The sequence below is a fragment of the Apodemus sylvaticus genome, chromosome 22 (assembly GCF_947179515.1).
Source record: "Apodemus sylvaticus chromosome 22, mApoSyl1.1, whole genome shotgun sequence".
Classification (NCBI taxonomy): domain Eukaryota; kingdom Metazoa; phylum Chordata; class Mammalia; order Rodentia; family Muridae; genus Apodemus; species Apodemus sylvaticus.
This window is the reverse complement of record NC_067493.1, coordinates 24,034,339-24,052,219: the sequence shown is the minus strand read 5'-3', so window position 1 is coordinate 24,052,219 and position 17,881 is coordinate 24,034,339. Positions and strand designations below refer to the sequence as shown.

The following is a 17,881-nucleotide window of genomic DNA, read 5'->3' as shown; positions in this document are numbered from 1 at the left end:
CTCAAAAAGACAACAAAAAACAAAAGCACAAAACCGGAAGGGTAGGAAAGTGTGGGCCACCTTTTTATCAACACTTGTCTTTGCCTCTGGGGCTGTACTAACAAGGTTCGACTTCACTCCCACCTTAACTGCCCTCAAGGACAGCATCAGCCCCTGGCCTACAGGTTCAGTTCTAACAGCCCAGAACAAGTCTAGCTCTTCTCCAGGTCCTTTGTCTCCAGGGCGTTCCCATCCCCTTGAGGGGAAGAAGAGAAAGAAAAGATGGGAAGTAGATTGGGAAGGAGAAAGGTGCTTCCCATATACATCGATTAATACTTTTAAAGTAGAATCCTGTCCAAAGAACTGTGATGGCACGCGCCTGGGAGAAGTCATTTCCAGTTTCAGATCCACCATTTGGCAAATTGTTTACAGTTCTGAGCCTCGCTTTTCAAATCTGCAAAACGGACATGTGATAGTCTCTCCAGGAAACGGGCTACGCACAAGTCCCCTAGAACAATGATCAACGAACCAGGACCAACGAGGTAACCCGGTGTTCAGACAGCAAACTCCCGCCCACTCTCCGCCACGCGCAGGCGCACCAACCAGCGCACCTTTATGCATGCGCAGTCGACCGGAAACACCCGCGGGAGCCTGAGGTGAAGAGGCGGACCCTACGCAGCGGGCCTGCGCCGTACGCCGCCGTGCGTCGCGAGGGTGGGCGGGACCGCGCAAGCGCGCAGCCGGTCCCGGCGCTGGAGCATAAACAAGAGTGGGGACGGGATGAGGCGGCAGTTGGTCCCCGCGCAGCGAGAGGCGGCGAGCGGGGCGACGACCAGCTGGACCGGACGTAGATCCTGGGTGTAGCGTGCTCCCGCGGGCCGCCCGAGTCGAGCCGCGCGCGCTCCCGCCAAGGGGGTCCGCGTCCGTCGCGCGCGCGCAGCCATGAACCTGGCGAGCCAGAGCGGAGAGGCCGGCGCCGGCCAGCTGCTGTTCGCCAACTTCAACCAGGATAACACGTAAGGCCGGGCTCGGGCTCGGGCACGGGGCCGGGTCAGAGGTCAGGGCTGTGTCAGGTTGAGGGGTATGGGCGGGGGTGGGGGGGCGTGCTGAGCCCGTGCGGCCGCTCGAGCGCAGCCGCCTCCTGGGCTGGGGGAGGTGATGGAACTCGGGGTGCTCCCATCCACCTGTCCTCAGACCTCGCCTTTCGCAAAGTTGGGAAGGAACTGTGCTCGCCGCACCCGGACTCGGTTTCGCGGCCGTCCTGGCTGGCCATCGCCCGCCTCCCTCGTTCTGTACATCGGTTATCTTCAGTGCTTCTATCGCTTTTCGTGGCTCTGCGTTTTCTGTTTTCTTCTTTCTTCTTTCTGGCAAGTCACTTGGTCTCCTTCAAAGGAGGACCAAACGGCAGTAGTAACCCAGGCCTTTGATCTGAGACTTTGTCCTCAAGGGATCTGAGAGCTTCAAAGGGGGTTGAGGTGGGCTATTCCTGGGGTCAAAAAGAACCTTCGTTCTCGGTGTGCTGTTTCACCAGACTGAACTGCTATAGGTTCCAGGCTGGGTCTTGAAAGCTGCCTTGTTGGCATACCTGGAAGGTAGGTAATAGATGAGGTTTCTGAGGAAGGAGGGATGAGTTATGGGACTGGAAGGGAGAAGAGCCATCTTGGGAAGTGAGTAAGAGGAAGTGATGTAAGAGGAGGAGGAATGGGTCACTTGGCATCACACTAAGTAGTTGGTCGCTACTGGCACAATAGCATTAGCAGGGCAGAGACTGAGGCTTTTGTTTTTCCTCAATTAAAAGCTAGATTGGAGAACCGGCAAGTACCTGTGTGGAGGCAGGTAAGCAACAGGTGCTCAGCTGGACCTTCACCAGCTCTTAAGAAGGAGGAGCTGTCCTGAGATTCGGTCCAGCCACAAATGAGATGGTGGAGTCCAGAAAGAGCTAGAGTCTGCCAGGATCTTAAAGTTGGTTAATAGTAGGATGGGGCAGGGGTAGGTTCTCACCCCCTGAGCTTGCTCTCCTGGTGTTCTTCCTGTTGTACGACACTGGGTCTTTTCTACATCCGAACAGAATGCTAAAGACACTGAGTCTAGAAGTAATAGGGGACCTATACACTGGAGAGATGGGTCATTGGATAAAGCACTTGTCACACCACCCTGAGGCCCAGAGTTGGGATCCTAGCCCTCACATAAAAGCTAGGCAGCGGTCTATAATCCCAGCCAAGCCCTGGCTAGCTGAATGAGTAGGGTCAGTGAGCTCTGGGGTTCAGGGAAGAGACCCTACTTTGGTAAATAAAGAGGGAGACACCTGGCATCAACCGCTGGCCTCCACACAAGTATGCACACTGGCAGGTGTGAGCCTCTTACATACATTCAGGCTGCTAAAGACTGTCGCGTCCTAAAGTCAGCACAAGAAAAGCTACAGGGACAACCTGTTGCAGTTTGCCTAGTGGATAAGCAGATGCCATCCATGTGGAAAGCATTTCCAAACAGTGGTGATTTGGCCTCTGAACCGTTAGGGTTTGAGGATCATTAGGAAATTCTAATATTACAAGGCTTTACTTACTTATTTTGAGACACCCCTCCCTCAGCCCTGAACCCACTAGTTTATGAAGTTATTACTTAAAAACAAGACTTAATGTGTCATTTTTCGACTTGCCAAAGAGATCTAGAAACCTACATTGGAAGTTTAGAACTATGCAAGGAGTTCACAGCAGTGACGTGACTTAGAGCACACATGAACTCAGGCTTGGTGACAGATTGTCACCATTAACCCAAATACTGGGTGACACATGCCTTTAATCTGGTATTGGGAGGCAGAGGCAGGAGGATCTCTTGAGTCCAAGGCCAGCCTAGTCTACAGAGCTCTGGAGTTCCAGGACAGCTAAGCCTATACAGAGAAAACCATGTCTCTCCCTCCACTCCATCCCCCAAAGAAGCTAATGTCCTGCTAGCCTTGTATTCCTGGTACTCTTGCACCTTCTAAGTGCTGGAATTGCAAGTGTGTGCCACCGTGCCCAGCCAGAATTTTTTTTTTTTAAAGAGGAATGGGTCTGGTGGTGGCACACCTTTAATCCCCTCGCTTGGGAGGCAGAGGCACGAGGATCTCTGAATCCAGGTCAGCCTGGTCTGCTTAACAAATTCCCCATATAGCCAGGACTCAATAGAGAGACCTTGTTTAAAGGGTGGGGAAAAACCAGCAAGGACAAGGGTGTGGAGCATGAGGGGTTGAGTTTGGCTCCTCAGCACCCATGTGAAACCCAGGCAGGGATTACAGGGGGGACAGAGCATCCGTAACTCTGGGGCCTGTGTAGGTGTGGGAACTTGTTGATCATCCCCAGAGTCTTCTGGCCCACCAGTCTGTCGAGGTTCATAAGAGACCTTGTCTCAGATAACAAGATGGAGTGCAGTAAAGGAAGATGCCCATCTCCTGGTCTGTGGCCTCTGTGGACACATACACATACATGCACACAGATACGCATGTGCAGAAATACCTTAAACATGTTACATGGAATTTTAGGTTTTCAGCCAGGCGTTAAACCTTGTGTGGGATCCGATTTGCTGTGTTCAGGGATAGATGAGGCCACTGTACATTGAGAGCATCTATCCATTCTGTAGTCATTTCAACGGCTCTTTTAATTGCTCAAATATTTATTTAACTCCAAACTGCATTAGTCTCTTTTTTCTTGTACTAGTAATATGATTTCAAATGTTGAGAGGTTTTTCTTTGTATGCTTATTCTAAGGTGAGCCCAGTGTGACCTGCTCTTTATGGGTTTGGTTTTAAAGAAGAGCAATGGAAAGGAAGGAAGAGCAGCCCATTCTGCTTATGCTTTTCCACCTGGGTGTCTTAAAGTGGCAGGTTTATGTGCACGCTCAAGTGTTTCCAAGTCGAACTTAACCAGCGAATGACTGGCATAAGGTCACTGGATTCTCACATGGTCTAATCAGGACTAAGGTTTTCCAGAGGATTTGGGGAAGTCAAAGAGGTGGTTGTGTCTATTTTAAGCCTCTGTTCCCAGAGGGCTAGAGTAAAGGAAGACCCCCATGTTAGACCTCCCACCCCCATGTTAGAAAGGGTGCAAAGGTATTAACTGCTTTCTCCCACTGAACTTCCTCCATTGCCAGGCACCATTCTGGAAGGAACTGTTCTCTGTATTTACCTGTAAATTGAAGGTAGATTTCACAGCCCCTTCAGCCTTAACTTGTCTGCCTCCTGTTTGCTTTGCAGAGCAGATCGGTGAACAGGAGATTGCTGCAGAGGTTCCTGCAGATTACTGTAGATGGACAGTGACCCACAGAACCTGTGTGATATGTTCAAGAGCAACCTGGCTTCCAGTTCTGGTTTTCTTAGTGAACGTTGTTAGCCCCCTAAAAAATTGGCCAATGAAAGAGCTCTGCTTCTGATCCTCTGAAAGGCCTCAGGACTTCTGGTACAGGCCTGGAGTGGGGATGGGCTGGTTTCTCCATGAACTTGACCTGACTGTGGTCTTAATAGTATCTGTGGGGCAGTCAGCTTCCTGTTTACAGTGGTGGCTTGTCCCACTCACCTACATAATCGAGTGTGACCTTTTCCCAGTGAAGGTAATGACAGGGGAGGGCCTTTATGGACTGATGGCCTAGAAGCTGAGTGAAGCGGAAGTCTGCCATCCACTTGAGGCTCATGTTTAAATTCAGTAACAGAGATACCATTTCAAGATGGCAGTTCCTTCCCCACAGCCTCATGAAATAGTAAATGGATATTGTAACAGGTTTGACTCATGGGAGGGGAGGGTGAGAATACATGTATGTTCCTGAGGAGGTCATGCATGTCAGGTCCCTTTGTGCTGGAGTTACACGCATGTGAGTTACCTGTTGTAAATGCTGGGAATCAAACTCAGGTCCTCTGCAAGAACAATATATGCTCTTAACCACTGAGCCATCCACTCCAGCCCAAGCAAATCCATCTGTTTGCTTGTGAGTGGGTCGCTTAAGGCCAGCCTGGGCCTTGAACTTACTGTGCCATGTGGTCATGGTTGGCCGTGAACTTCCCAGAGCGTCCTCCTGTGTTTACTCCCCAGTGCCAGACTTAAAGCTGGGCACTGTCACCCCTTTAAAGTTTCTCTTTTGAGATAGTTGCTCTGTGCCTTGTTGGCCTCTGGCTCCTCCTCCCAAGTGTCTTCTCCATCCCCTTGGCAGTCTATACTCCCCTCTGTCAATAAGGAGAACACTGGACAACCTGGGATTGAACTCAGGGCCCTTGCACATGCCAGCCCAGCAAGTGCTCCACCACTGAGCTACATTCCTGGGCCTGGGCTAACTCGCTAATAAGGTGTGAGCACTAAGAGAGGCATCTCACCTCTCTTGTGGTTATGCCTTTTTCACGATTATAAATGTTGGCATTTTCTGTCAAGAGAACCTTCCAAGGAGGTATATATGTGAACCTGGTTGTGGGTGTCTAATAAAATGTTGCACTGACCTGGGACCTGAGGGCCAGTCATACCCAGCAGGCACTCTGATGTGTTGCGCCCAAGCCGACTTACAGTGTCATTTAACTTCCCTTCCCTGGTAGAGTCTCTCACTTCCATTTCTTACTGACGGACAGACTGACGGACGGCACAGTCAGTTAGGTGGGTTTGGCATTAAAGCTTTAGCCTGGGTATTTTAGACTCTAATCAGGTAAAGCTTTAGCCTGGGTATTTTAGACTCTAATCAGTTCTATGTATCCAGAACATCACAGCTGCCTGGCCTATCTGTGGGGTACGGCAGATACACACATAGATACGTGTATATAAACGAAAGTCTCTCAGACTACACAGGAAAATATACAACTTGGAATGATTTTTGTCTACTTTCTTTGTGCTTCTTGGTATTGTGGTTGTTTTGTTTTTACTTTGAGACAGGGACTCACTGTGAGGCCAGGGTGGTTTGTGTTTTAAATTCAGAAGTAATTGAGGTAAGCGAATTTTTTTTGGTTGTTGTTGTTGTTTTTGTTTTTTTGTTTGTTTTTTTGTTTTTGGGTTTTTTTTTTTTTTTTTGGTTTTCAAGACAGGGTTTCTCGGTGTAGCCCTGGCTGTCCTGGAACTCACTCTGTAGACCAGGCTGGCCTCAAACTCAGAAAACCGCCTGCCTCTGCCTCCCAAGTGCTGGCATTAAAAGTATGCGCCACCACTGTCCAGTGAAGTAAGCAACTAAAACTTGCTTACAGTAGCAAACTTTTTTATTGTCTGGAAAAATACTTTCTTGAACACCAATTTGCTCAGAGTTTTTAGCTGCTGAGATTTTATTTCCAGCCTTTCTGGAGAGTTGTTTTGTTGCTCTTTTTTTTTTTTTTTTTTTTTTTTTAATTAATTTTACATTGAGATACATGTGGCTTGGCACTTGCCCTGTAGAGCATGCTGGATCCCTAAGATCCATCACAGCCACCTGTTGCTATTCACCGTATGTCCAGTCTCTATACCTGAACACTGGTTGAAAGAACTCAGTGTAATGACAAAAACCCCTAACATAGAGAACAGCTGTGGTCCTCAGGTTTCTGCAGCACTCACAGAGCCTTCGTTCTGGAAGTGGGTGGCTTTCTTTTTCTTTTTCCCTTTTGGTGATTTGAATCAGGGCCTTATGTAGACCAGGCCGCCTTTGAACTTCGCATATAGCCTAGGAGGACCTTGAATTTCTGGTCTTCCAGCCTCTGCCTCCCAGGCGCTGAGATTGCACACCTGTATTGTCATACCCAGGTTTAAGAATGCTTTCCGTATCTCTGTGGGAAGGCCAGAAATGTTAAGTGATAGCCTGATTGTTGATGTAGCCTCAGGTGTCTTCCTAGGGTACAAATACAAATCAGTGGCAGTCCTCTGGTCTGCCCCTGTGCCCATGGAGATGGGCTTTCATCTTTTCCCAGCATGAAACCAACATCAGCCCTGGTGCCTGAGCCCTTTGTATCGCCTTGCTTCTCCCTAATCATCTTCTGTGCTGGGGACAGCTGTGTGTGCTGCTTTCTCTTCCTTCCTTGCTCAGTTGCATTCTGGGGATAGAATTTTCTGATCAGGACTCCCTTTATTTGGTGTCACCAAGCCTTTGTGCTCTGAGCATTTTAGCCAGAGCTGGGAGTTGGTAAACATGAGCCTTTTCCATCTGAGGCAGTGGTTCCCAGCCTTCCTAATGCTGCACCCCTTTGTTACACTTCTTCATGTTGTGGTCACCCCCAACCATAAAATGATTTCTGTTGTTATTTCATTTTTTTTTTTTTTCAAGACAGGGTTTCTCTTGTAGACCTGGCTGTCCTGGAACTCACTCTGTAGACAAGGCTGGCCTCGAACTTGGAAATTCGCCTGCCTCTGCCTCCCAAACGTTATTTCATAACTGTACATCTGCTACAGTTAGGAATCGTAATGTGACCCCAAAGGGGGGAGACCCACTGGTTGAGAGCCAGTGGTCTAAGGCAGCAGAGTCCTCCAATCCCAGGGTCTGAATATTCCTTGGTGCATACCATTCCTACCCTGCCTTCTGACCACAACACCTTATGTGAGTGCTTAAGGCAGTGAGAAGCAGTCCTGAAACAAGGATGGATACCAAGCCCAGGTTGTAAGTATCATTGTTCAAAGTGTAGAATATTGTATGGCGTAGTAAATTTGCAGGCTCACAAGTGCCAAAACAGCCGTGTGTTTCTGCAGTCACTGATGACAGCTGATTACTCTTCCTTTAGGCCTCAAAGGGAGTTTTATTCATTTGTTTTTACTATTTTAATCTTTTCCCAAGTTTTATGACAGGAAGGGTAACTGACAAACTTGAATATATTTAAGGACTACATCTTGGATACCTTCATACTTATAGCCTGGGGCTGGGGAGATGGCTTAGAAAGTAAAAAAACACATGCCATACAAGTGTGAGGGGACTTCAGATACCATGAGCACGTGCCAAGCCAGGCATGGCCCATCCTTCTCAGATCAGAAGGGAGGCGACACAGGAACATTCCTGGATGCCTGCAGGCCAGCTAGCCTGCAGTATGCAGTTGTGATGAGACCCCTGTCTCAATGGCCACGCCATATGCTTTACAGAATCCTGGCCTATAGCACCCTCTGCCACATCCCTGATACAGCCCTTGATAAGCTCGGAGCATGCTGGTGATATCTGACAGAAGCCCGGTGACTGTGGGTAAAGCGGGCACTGGGTTATGCATGATTGCTGTGTACGTGCCTCAGCTCTTACTTCTGAATTTGGCTTTTTTGCAGGTCCCTAGCTGTTGGTAGTAAGTCCGGGTATAAGTTTTTCTCCCTTTCTTCTGTGGATAAGCTGGAACAGATCTATGAATGCAGTAAGTGCTTGCTTTATTTTCCCCTTGTTAAACAAAGTAGACCTATTGATAAAGAATTGGAATGCAGTCTTCTACTCTAACACTGGGCAGTTCAAGTCCACACGGCCCTGGGCCAGTCCTGTTTCACCCTAGCCACCCCAGCAACTCATAGCTAGGGACTGACCATCTGGGTATTCTTCTAGATCTCGGGATATCTGTGTATAATAAGTGCACATTTAGGGTTGTACCTGACATTGTACCATATATAATCTTATTATTTCTCACCCCTCCACCCCAGTGCCATTTAGACTGCATAACTGTCTTAAAAGGGTTCTAGAAAACAGAACTGTTCCAGCCCCATAGAAATGCTTTCCTTTGGTCATTTTTTGATGGTGGTCTGTGTATTGGGATAGCAGAAGGGTCACAAGCTGGGGCTTCTGAAAAAGAAGTAATGGCTCTCTGTAGGACCGTGGTCAGGACTGGAAGTTAATGACCATAAAACACATCGTTTCGGACGAGAGAGGTGGCTCAGTGGTTTAGAGCACTTGTTCTTTCAGATGACCTGGGTTTAGGTCCCAGAACCTGAATGGTAGCTCTCAACCTTCTGTATCTCCAATACAGGAGATCCAACACCCACTTCTGACATGTGTAGACACCACGCACCCACATAGTACACACACATGCAAGTGCAAGTGAAACACTCATACACACACATAAATAAATGAGAAGAATCTTTAGAGTGCTGTGGGGTGTGGAGGCCAGAAGCGACAGGCAGTCTGTCTGAAATGCTCTGCACACTTTATTTTTTTGTTTTTTTATTTTTGTTGTTTTCAGACAGGCTCTCACTGAACCTAGAGTTTGCCCGTAGAGCTGGACTGGATGCTCTGTGAGCTCCAAGGCTCTGCCCGTGTGCCTCCCGACGCTGGAGTTAGACCTGGGTCTGGGGATCTGAACACAGGTCCTCTCGCTTGCCTGGCAACTACTTTACCTACTGAGATGTTCCTAACCCCTAGACATTATTAAATGGCATGGTTTTGTTTATTACATTTTATTTATTTAGTGTGCAACCTCAGATATGCACATGCATCACCACACAAGCATGAAGGTTAGAGGACAACTTACAGGACGCTGTTTTTTCTTCCCTCTATTTGGGTCCTAGGTCAAATTCAGCTCTGGTAGCAGGCACTTTTTACCCACTGGGCCATCATGCTTGCTTTAATAAGATGGAGGGAGGCTTACTGGACAGATGATGGTTCAGTGGTTCTGCTCTTGCAGAAGGCCTGTGTTTGGTTCCCAGCAGCCACATCAGGAGGCTCATAGTTGCCTGTAACTCCAGTTTCAGAGGATCTAACACTTTATTCTATTTTCTGTGGGCATGCAGGTTCACACAGTGCACATGTTAAAATGGGTTTTTGTGGGTTTTTTGTTTTTGCTATTAAAAACAATATTGTGACCATGTGGTGGCATATGCCTTTAAATCCAGCACCTGAGAGACTGAGGCAGTTAGATCTCAGAGTCAGCTACAGCTACATGATCAGACCCTATATCAAAACAAAAACAAAAAACTTCGTGTGCATTTGGGTGAAAATGTGTCATCATGCAAGTGTAGAGGTCAGAGCCCAACCTGTGGGATTGCGGGTCCCAGGGATTGCAGTCAGGTTGTCAAGCTTGGCAGCAGGTGCCTTTACCTGTTGAGGTTCTTGCAGCCCCTCGCCCATACGCCATTATTAGGATGAGCTCATTTTAAATTGACAAGCATCTGTGAGATACGGCCCCTTTGTCAGCTACCACAGCCAGAATATTACTGCTTTTTCCATTCCTGCAGTTTTACTTATATCTGCCTGTGTGTGTAATTCTGTGATGTCTTAGCACCTGTAGAGAGTCCTGTATCCACCAGGATCTTGATAAAACTCTTCTCACATAGAGCAGTGGTTCTCACCCTTCCTAATGCTGTAGCCCTTTAATATACTTCCTCATGTTTGGTGACCTCCAACCACACAATTTGTTGCTACTTTGTAACCATAATTTTACTACTGTTATGAATGATAATGAAAATATCTATTTTCTTATGATCTTAGGTGACCCTGTAAAAGGTTTTTTTGACCCCCAAAGGGGTAGAGACCCACAGGTTTAAGAACAACCAGTATAGAAAGATCCTTAGGTTAAAGTTAGGCCCAGTGACCCACCTGTAATTTCTGTGTTCCTTAGGAGGACTGTGTTCTCTGTCAGTCTGGATACAGAGTGAGACCCTATCTGGGAAAAAACAAAAAGCAAAATAATACTAACCAATACATAAATAAAGTCCCTTCAGGTTGACAAGCCTTCTCTCCCTACATTCTCCCACCCATCATCTTGATCTGCCTCAGCTTCCTGAGTGCGGGACACCCAGGTTTGAAAGTTGTGTTACTCAGGTTGTATCTTTGGATACTACTGAGCTTCCTGAAACCCAACTAACAAGGAAGAACAAATGGGTCAGTTTAGGAGGCTCAAGGGCATGACTGTGTGAGCTCAGTCAGACTCCAGCCCTTGACCACACAGGCAAGGGGGTGGGAGCACTGATCTCAGCTGGAGACAGGAAGGCTAGGTGTGGTGGGCACAACCCTGGTAGCAGGTTGTCTTTTCTGTTTGTTTCGACTGCAAACCTGTATGGACAGGGTCCCCTGGAATGGAAGTTATGGCTGCTCTGAGCCTGTCATGTGAGTGCTGGGAATGGAACCCAGGTACTTTGAAGTGTGTGGGCTCTGAGGCTTCAGACTTGAGCCCCCCTCACCTGGGAGACAAACACTTTACCAGCTGAGCCATCCTGTAGTGTGTGATTAGCTTTTCGGTCAGCAGAGTTTCTCGAGAAGTGACCCATATGTGACGATACTTTGCTTAGCTGTTAACCCATGAGAAGATGAGCAGAGAGGTTAGCTCTTGCTGTTGTTTACAAATAAAGCCGCAGTGAACATCCGTGGGTGGGTTTTTTGTGTGAATATGAATTTTCATTTCTTGAAGGTGAGTGCTCAGGAGTACAATTATGTGGTAACTGCACGTATAGTGTTTCTTTAGGAAGCAGGTGGGGTTTTTTGTGTGAATATGAATTTTCATTTCTTGAAGGTGAGTGCTCAGGAGTACAATTATGTGGTAACTGCACGTATAGTGTTTCTTTAGGAAGCAGGTGGGGCAGAATGATCAGGGAGCAGTTTAGGTCCATGCTTAGCTAAAGAGAGTTTAAGTCCCAACTAGGTTACTTCTGCAAACAAGAGACTGTCTGCGGACACTTCCTGGGTGGCTGTCCCGCATTCACCAATGATAGAAAGCAGTCCGATTATTGATAGTGCTGTGCACCTTCCCTCTCAGATATGTGGGATCCTGTCTCATAGTTAAGTTGTGTTTCCTTGGTGATGGTGTTGACAGAGTCTATGTAACTCTGGCTAGAATTCATGTAGACTGAGCTGGCTTCAGACTCAGAGATCTGCCTATTGACGCCCAGATAGTGAGTGAGTGAGTGCCCTGTTAGTGTCCACTAAACCTGGCTTTGCTTGTGGTTTCTGAGCTATGCTAGCCTCAGTTCTCATTCCTGTTATCCAAGGGCTGAGGTTTCAGTTCAGTGTCAAGCACTTTTTGGTGTCTATCCCCTACTCTCAGGTTTTTGCCCACTCTTCTTTGGTTTAAGATTAATTATTCTCAGCCCAGGGTGTCCTTGGACGTACTTTGTAGTCAAGGATGGCCCTAACTTGCCTAACTTGAAGTGGTTTCAGTCTTGGAGACTATTCTGATTGTTAAAGAGGAGTGGCAGGTGCTTACTGACAGCTGTTTCTAAATAGGATTCCAGAAGTGACTCAAGCATGAGGCTGGGGACTCTGGGGAACAGACAGATAACTAGTACCCAGCCCTTAGCATAAGGTGAGGGGGACACTGAGGCTTCTGTCTTAGAATTCCAAAGTCCTGGAAACCAGGAGGGTAGAAGGCCCCCTTCCTGCTGGAGGTCATGTGCTGCAGGTGCCCTTGACTCCAGGACAGAGTTTGTCTGACAGACCCTCTGCATCACCTTGGTTGTTACTGCCTCAAGACCCACTGGGAGGGAGTGGCCACTGGTATTAGATGCGCTCCCTGGTCCTGACCCCTGTGTCCCACTGCCTCCTAGACATTACTCTTTTATGGTCTCAATAGTCACCATATTCCTGGTCCCTCCATGTCTTCTAGTCTCACTGAGATGGAACTGGACAGACATAACTTAGTAATGTCAGGTGTGGGCCAGCATTCCTGACATCTGAAGCAGGACTCCTCCTGAAGGGTGACCTACCTCAGGAAAAGGCTCCCTTAGCTTTTACCCCCCCCCGCCCCGCCCCCCAGTCCCTGGTGGCTAAAATGTGATCAAGTCTCTAGAGTGGAGTGCCTCACCTATGCTGTTTGGTTCTGGTGTCACTGTTGGTGGCTGTGTGCAAATCCTGGTTCTCCCTGTTTTGGGAGGCTTGGTGTCTTGAGTGCAAAGAAAGGAATGCCAGAACCCAGTCCTCTCTTGCCTGTGCCTGACCTTCCTGACTGGCTTTGGTGGGAACAGAATATGATGTCTTGATAGTGTCTTAGAAGTGTGGGAAGGTGACCTGCTAACTTTCGTGTCCCTTAGTGAACTTTGAGTTTTCTTTTTTCTTATTTATTTATTTATTTGAAACAGGGTTTCTCCTATAGCCCTGACTGTTCCTGTAGACCAGGCTGGCCTAGAACTCAGAGATCTGCCTGCCTTTGCCTCCTGAGTGCTGGGATTAAAGGCATGTGCTAATATACCTGCCACTTTAAATTTCTATTGACTTATATGACTTAGAGACAGGGTCTTGCAGTGTAATCCTGACTGCCCTGGAACTAATAAGGATCTCCCTGCTTTGCTTCCCAAGTGCTAGGACTAGGGCTTGTACCTCCCAGCCTGAATTTGGATTCTTAAAAGTAGATGTGGCAGCAAAGAACATTCCAGTTAATACTTACAAATTTGTGTTTTTTGATTTGTGCATGCATACACATTTGAGCAGGGGTGGGAGGTCTTGGAATCTGTTCGGTCCTTCCGCCTTTTTGTGGTTTATGAAGCTTGATCTTGGGACTCCGGACTGGTAGAGCCAGCACCTTTACCTGCTGAGCTCTCTGGGTAGCTCCGTCTGAGTTAATCCTCCACCGAGGAGGTAAATCTACCCCTACAGTGCTGACCACCTCCTCACATAGGGGCAGGTGTCCTGGAAAACCAGTTCACCTCTGAGTGAATGTCAAGGTTGTCTATTATTCTTCTGCAAGTAGAGTGAAGAATCTTTCTGACTCCAATTTTAGGTCTTGTACACTCATGACTCCTGGCAGTCCATCATGAAATGAAGTCTTTGCTATCAGCCTTTGTTGTTTTATCAGAAGAATCAGCCTGGACAGGTCCTGGGGAGCAGGACCAACCACTAATGGTTCTTTAAAGCAAACAAGAAATAAAAGCTTTGCCCAGCAAGTTAGGTCTTTCCTAACAGTGCTGCTGCGATTCAGACTTCTTACCTTCATGTGTAAGACAAGTCTTACTGCATAGTCCAGGCTGGCCTGCAGTTCATGAGCTGCCAATTTTAGATTTCTGAATGCTAGGATTACTAGTGTATGGCAACATAGCCTCCATTTCAAACTCAGTATGTCAACCAGCCTTTCTCAATCCCCCTACCTCTTGGACACAGGGTCTTAATGTAGACCAGTGGCCTCAAACTCAGTGTTAGGGTGACCTTGAACTTTTGATCCTCTCGTCTCTGACTCCCAAGGATCGAGATTAAAGGCATGCGCTGCCACTCATGTTTTAATGCAGATGTGGAGCTAGAACCCAGAGTTTCCTGAATGCTAGGCAAGTACTCTAACCACTGAGCTACTTTCCCAGTTGATTTTACAGTTAGGCAACATTGTAAAAACTGCCTGTTGTTTCTGTCCCACATGTTCTCATGTGTTCCAACATGCCTCAGTGTTGGAAAGTTCACAATGCACATTCTTGTGGCTCTCTTCTTTTAAATGTCACTGCAACAGCAGTGTCCACTATTACATAAAATGCATAAAAAGACCTTTGTAAAATGTCAGAGTTTAGAAGTGAACTTCTCCAGATGCCATGTAGGGTCAGAACCATTTGAGTGGGGACCGTGCTCTTCACAAAACTTGTACTTCTGAAAGTTCACAAAGTGAGCCCACCTATAGTTCAGTGTTAGGTGTCCTTGGTGGTTGTGGGAACCTTCCCCAGGACCAGAGCACCTCATGAGCATTTGAGTTCTCAGGTCAGAGAAATGACACTTTGCCCATTTGACAGCCTGTGTACCTGTCAGAATATTAATTCTGTGAGAAATTACAGTAACGGGGGCACTTCTCTGCCTTAGTGTGCTGTGGGGGGCATCAGCTCTTGGCTGGCATCACTGAGGGAGCCCTAGTGTGGACAGGCCTGGGGAATTGTGTTCCATCAGTTAGTCAGTACAGAACAAAACAGCATTTCTTTAGCCCAAGTAACTCCTTCCTAAGTTAGACTTTAGACAGCCAACCTCGAGGAAGTGGGCAGCATTGTGCCTGAGGCAACTTGGAAACTAGGCCATCGCCTCTTGAGGTCACTGAAGTTTGTGTCCAAAGTGTTCTCTGCATCAGCCTGGGTACACTCTGGCACTGGTGTCCCACCCTCCAAGGGCTCAGCCCTGTTAGCTGTCTCCTTCCATCACTAGCCTTTACCATTGCTTCTCAGGGTGGCTGAGCGACCCTTGATGGAGTGGAGAGGGGCTGTGCTGAGGGTGTGGGGCTCATGCTTGGTGCTGGTATTCTGGTTCTGCCAAGTGCAAAGCTTAATACAGTAGCCATAGGCTGAAGAGAAGGCTCGGTGTGTAGACCCCTAGGCCCCATGAAAAGATAGCTTATGGTGGCAATGTCTAACCCTAGTGCCAGGGGGAGGGGGACAGGGAGGTGCATCCTGGGAATGATCTGGCCAGCCAGTTTGCCACTGTGTTCAGTGGGAGACCAACAAAGAGAGGCACCTATCAGTAACCTTTTGTTTAGCTTGCCCAGCTCACAGGCATCCACACAGTGTCAGCTCTTCCTGGTCAGACTAGGCAAGGAAGTTCCCCTGCCATTTGCGGAGGGCTTAATCCTTTTCTTGTTAGTGGCCCCTGTGGAAACCAGATAAAAGTTACAGGTCAGAAATTGCCCCAGAAAACTCAGTAGCTATCGGATGTCTTCAGTGGCTTAAGAGGCATCCCTCCCCCACTGATGCCCATTGCCTGGGGTTGAAGGATTGGAGTTCCCAGAGGGTCTGCATATACTTAGCTTCTGCCTTGTCCCAGTGGCCCATTTTTCCCTGGTGATGTGACTTGTACTGAGAGTCCCCTACTACTTGCGTCAGTAACTTCTTGCATCAGTCTTAATATATTGGCCAAAGTTCATATGTCTGCACTAGGCTACCTGAGATGGGCTCTAGTGTGATTTACAAAAATAAAAGCCAGCCTCTTTGGGGTATAGTTAATATACTTTTATGGCCTATAAATCTGCTTAAATTATCCAGTTGAGTGACGTGTGGTGCATTTGCTGAGTTGAGGAGCCTACCATCATGGAATTTACAAATGTTTTTATCATCTCTTAAAGCCCGAGTCCATTAGCAATTACTCCCCGCCACCCAGCCCAGCTCAGCCACTCATCTTCTTTCTGCATCTATAGATTTGCTGTCTGGGCTTTGCAGATAAATGCAGCTGAATGTGGCTGGCTTTGTTCGTGTGGAGTGTTTTTACAGCTTGCCCCTGCATTTTCATGCACCAGACCTCCTGTGCACTATGGCTGAGTGTTGCTGTACTGTCGTAGTTGTCCTGTTTGGTTCATCTATCGATGTGTGCACACATGGGCTGTTCGTATTTCTTGCTTGTTGTAAATAGCGCCGTTCTACACATTGATGTGCAGACAGCAGTATGGGTGCCTGTTCCCATTAATAGAGTAGATGTAGGAGTCAGGTGGCTGCCTGAGGAACTTTGCCTTGGCCACTGGTGAATAAAGCTGTCCTGGAGTTGGAAAAGGGGCAGGGTCATCAGATAACCACACAGATAAGCACTAGCTATGTGCTACCACATGTGGTGGCTAGAGGGAGTGAGCATCCTCACACCCAATACTGGACTCTGTGCTGAGTGTTTCTGGTTTGTTTTTTGGGTTTTTTAGCAGATTAATGAACATGGTAGATAGGGTATAGATAAGGGTATAAGATGGTAATTTGGGGAGTGACTCCTATGTCCCAGCCAACTGTGGGGCTATAAAGGTTAGGAGTTTAGCTTCTCAAGGAAGGTATTGGATGGAATATAAAGTCTGGCCAATCCCTCTACAGGGAAAGCATCCACAATCTAACAGACTTGGATCCAGGTGCTTTCCCCCACCCACTCCCAACCCTGAATCTGCTGCAGAGATGTGCAGAGAGGCCAGGGGCATTGGTGCTCTGTCTCCAAGGGCAGATTATGATTTCCGTCATTAAAGACAGTGTTAGAGATTTTTCATTTTGGCATTTTTGAGACAGGACCTCGATGTAGCCCTGGCTGTTCTGGAGCTTACTATGTAGACCAGGCTGGCCTAGAACTCACAGAAGTCTGCCAGCCTCTGCCTACCAAGTACTGGAATTAAAGATGTGCACCACCATGCCTGGCTAAGAGAAATTTCTCAACAAGGATTTTCTTTTCCTCTTCCTATTACTAAATGACCTTTTTTCCCTCCCACCTAGGCAGATCTGTTTCTGCATATACTAGGATAAGGGCATACATCACCCCCTATGCCCCACCCCCACCCAACCCACTACCTGTCCCTAGGTTTCTGAACTTGGTTTAGGGAGGGGGTGTTTGGTTGCTTTTGTTTTTGTTTTTTTTTAATATTTATTTATTAGTATACCTAAGTACACTATAGCTGTCTTCAGACACCAGAAGAGGGCATCAGATCTCTCTACTGATGGCTGTGAGCCACCAGGTGGTTGCTGGAATTTGAACTCAGAACCTTCGGAAAAGCTGTCAGTGCTCTTAAGTGCTGAGCCATCTCTCCAGCCCTGCTTTTGTTTTTTTAAACACAGTTTCACTGTGTAGTTATGACTAGCTTCAAACTTGTGGCAGTCCTGCCTCAACCTCCAAAGTACTGACTGTAGTTGTGAGCCACCACTCCCAGCCCGAGTACTGGTTGTGCTCTGTTTGTTGGCCTCTGTAGCATTGGTGTAATTTCCCTCCAGTTGACTGGTTCTGAATGTCTGTGCATGCAGTCCTAGGCCTCCTTGTGCCTGCTGCTGGCTCTGTGTTTAACCATGTTGCACTTAGGAACCCTCCCACCCCTGCCCTGCAATGACCCAGGCTTGCTGCAGGAGCTCCCAGCTCCTCCCCAAGATAGCCTGACTACCTGCTGGCCTCTGGGCCTGGCTGGGTTCCTCCTCCCTCCTGCTTAATAAGAAGGGTGGGGTTTCCCGCAGTTTAAACTTAGTCTTGCTGGATTTTATTGCTCCTGACATTATTAAATGACACTGTCCTGGTCCTTCGGGGACCCTGTGTCTGCTGAAGTGCAGTCGTGTGAGCATATAAGGGCTCCCGTGACTGAAACAAATGCTCTTGGAAGCAATGCTCCTCCTCCCAGCTCTCACAGTCTCTGCTTCACCACCAGGAGCATTCTGCAGCCC

At 47.7% G+C, this 17,881-nt stretch overlaps 1 protein-coding gene across 2 annotated transcripts in view; it reads left to right on the top strand.

Moving 5' to 3' along the window:
- Positions 1–699: 699 nt before the first annotated feature.
- Wipi2 (WD repeat domain, phosphoinositide interacting 2) overlaps positions 700–17,881 on the top strand; it is a 32,916-nt gene continuing 15,734 nt past the window's right edge. The window contains exons 1-2 of one of the 2 annotated variants that reach the window (XM_052167578.1): positions 700–995; positions 8,183–8,265. In XM_052167578.1, coding sequence (XP_052023538.1) covers positions 922–995; positions 8,183–8,265 — 157 coding nt within the window. In that variant the 5' untranslated portion in view covers positions 700–921. Of the gene's footprint in view, positions 996–7,268; positions 7,536–8,182; positions 8,266–17,881 lie in introns of those variants that run through there. The other variant, XM_052167579.1, reaches the window with a different exon arrangement.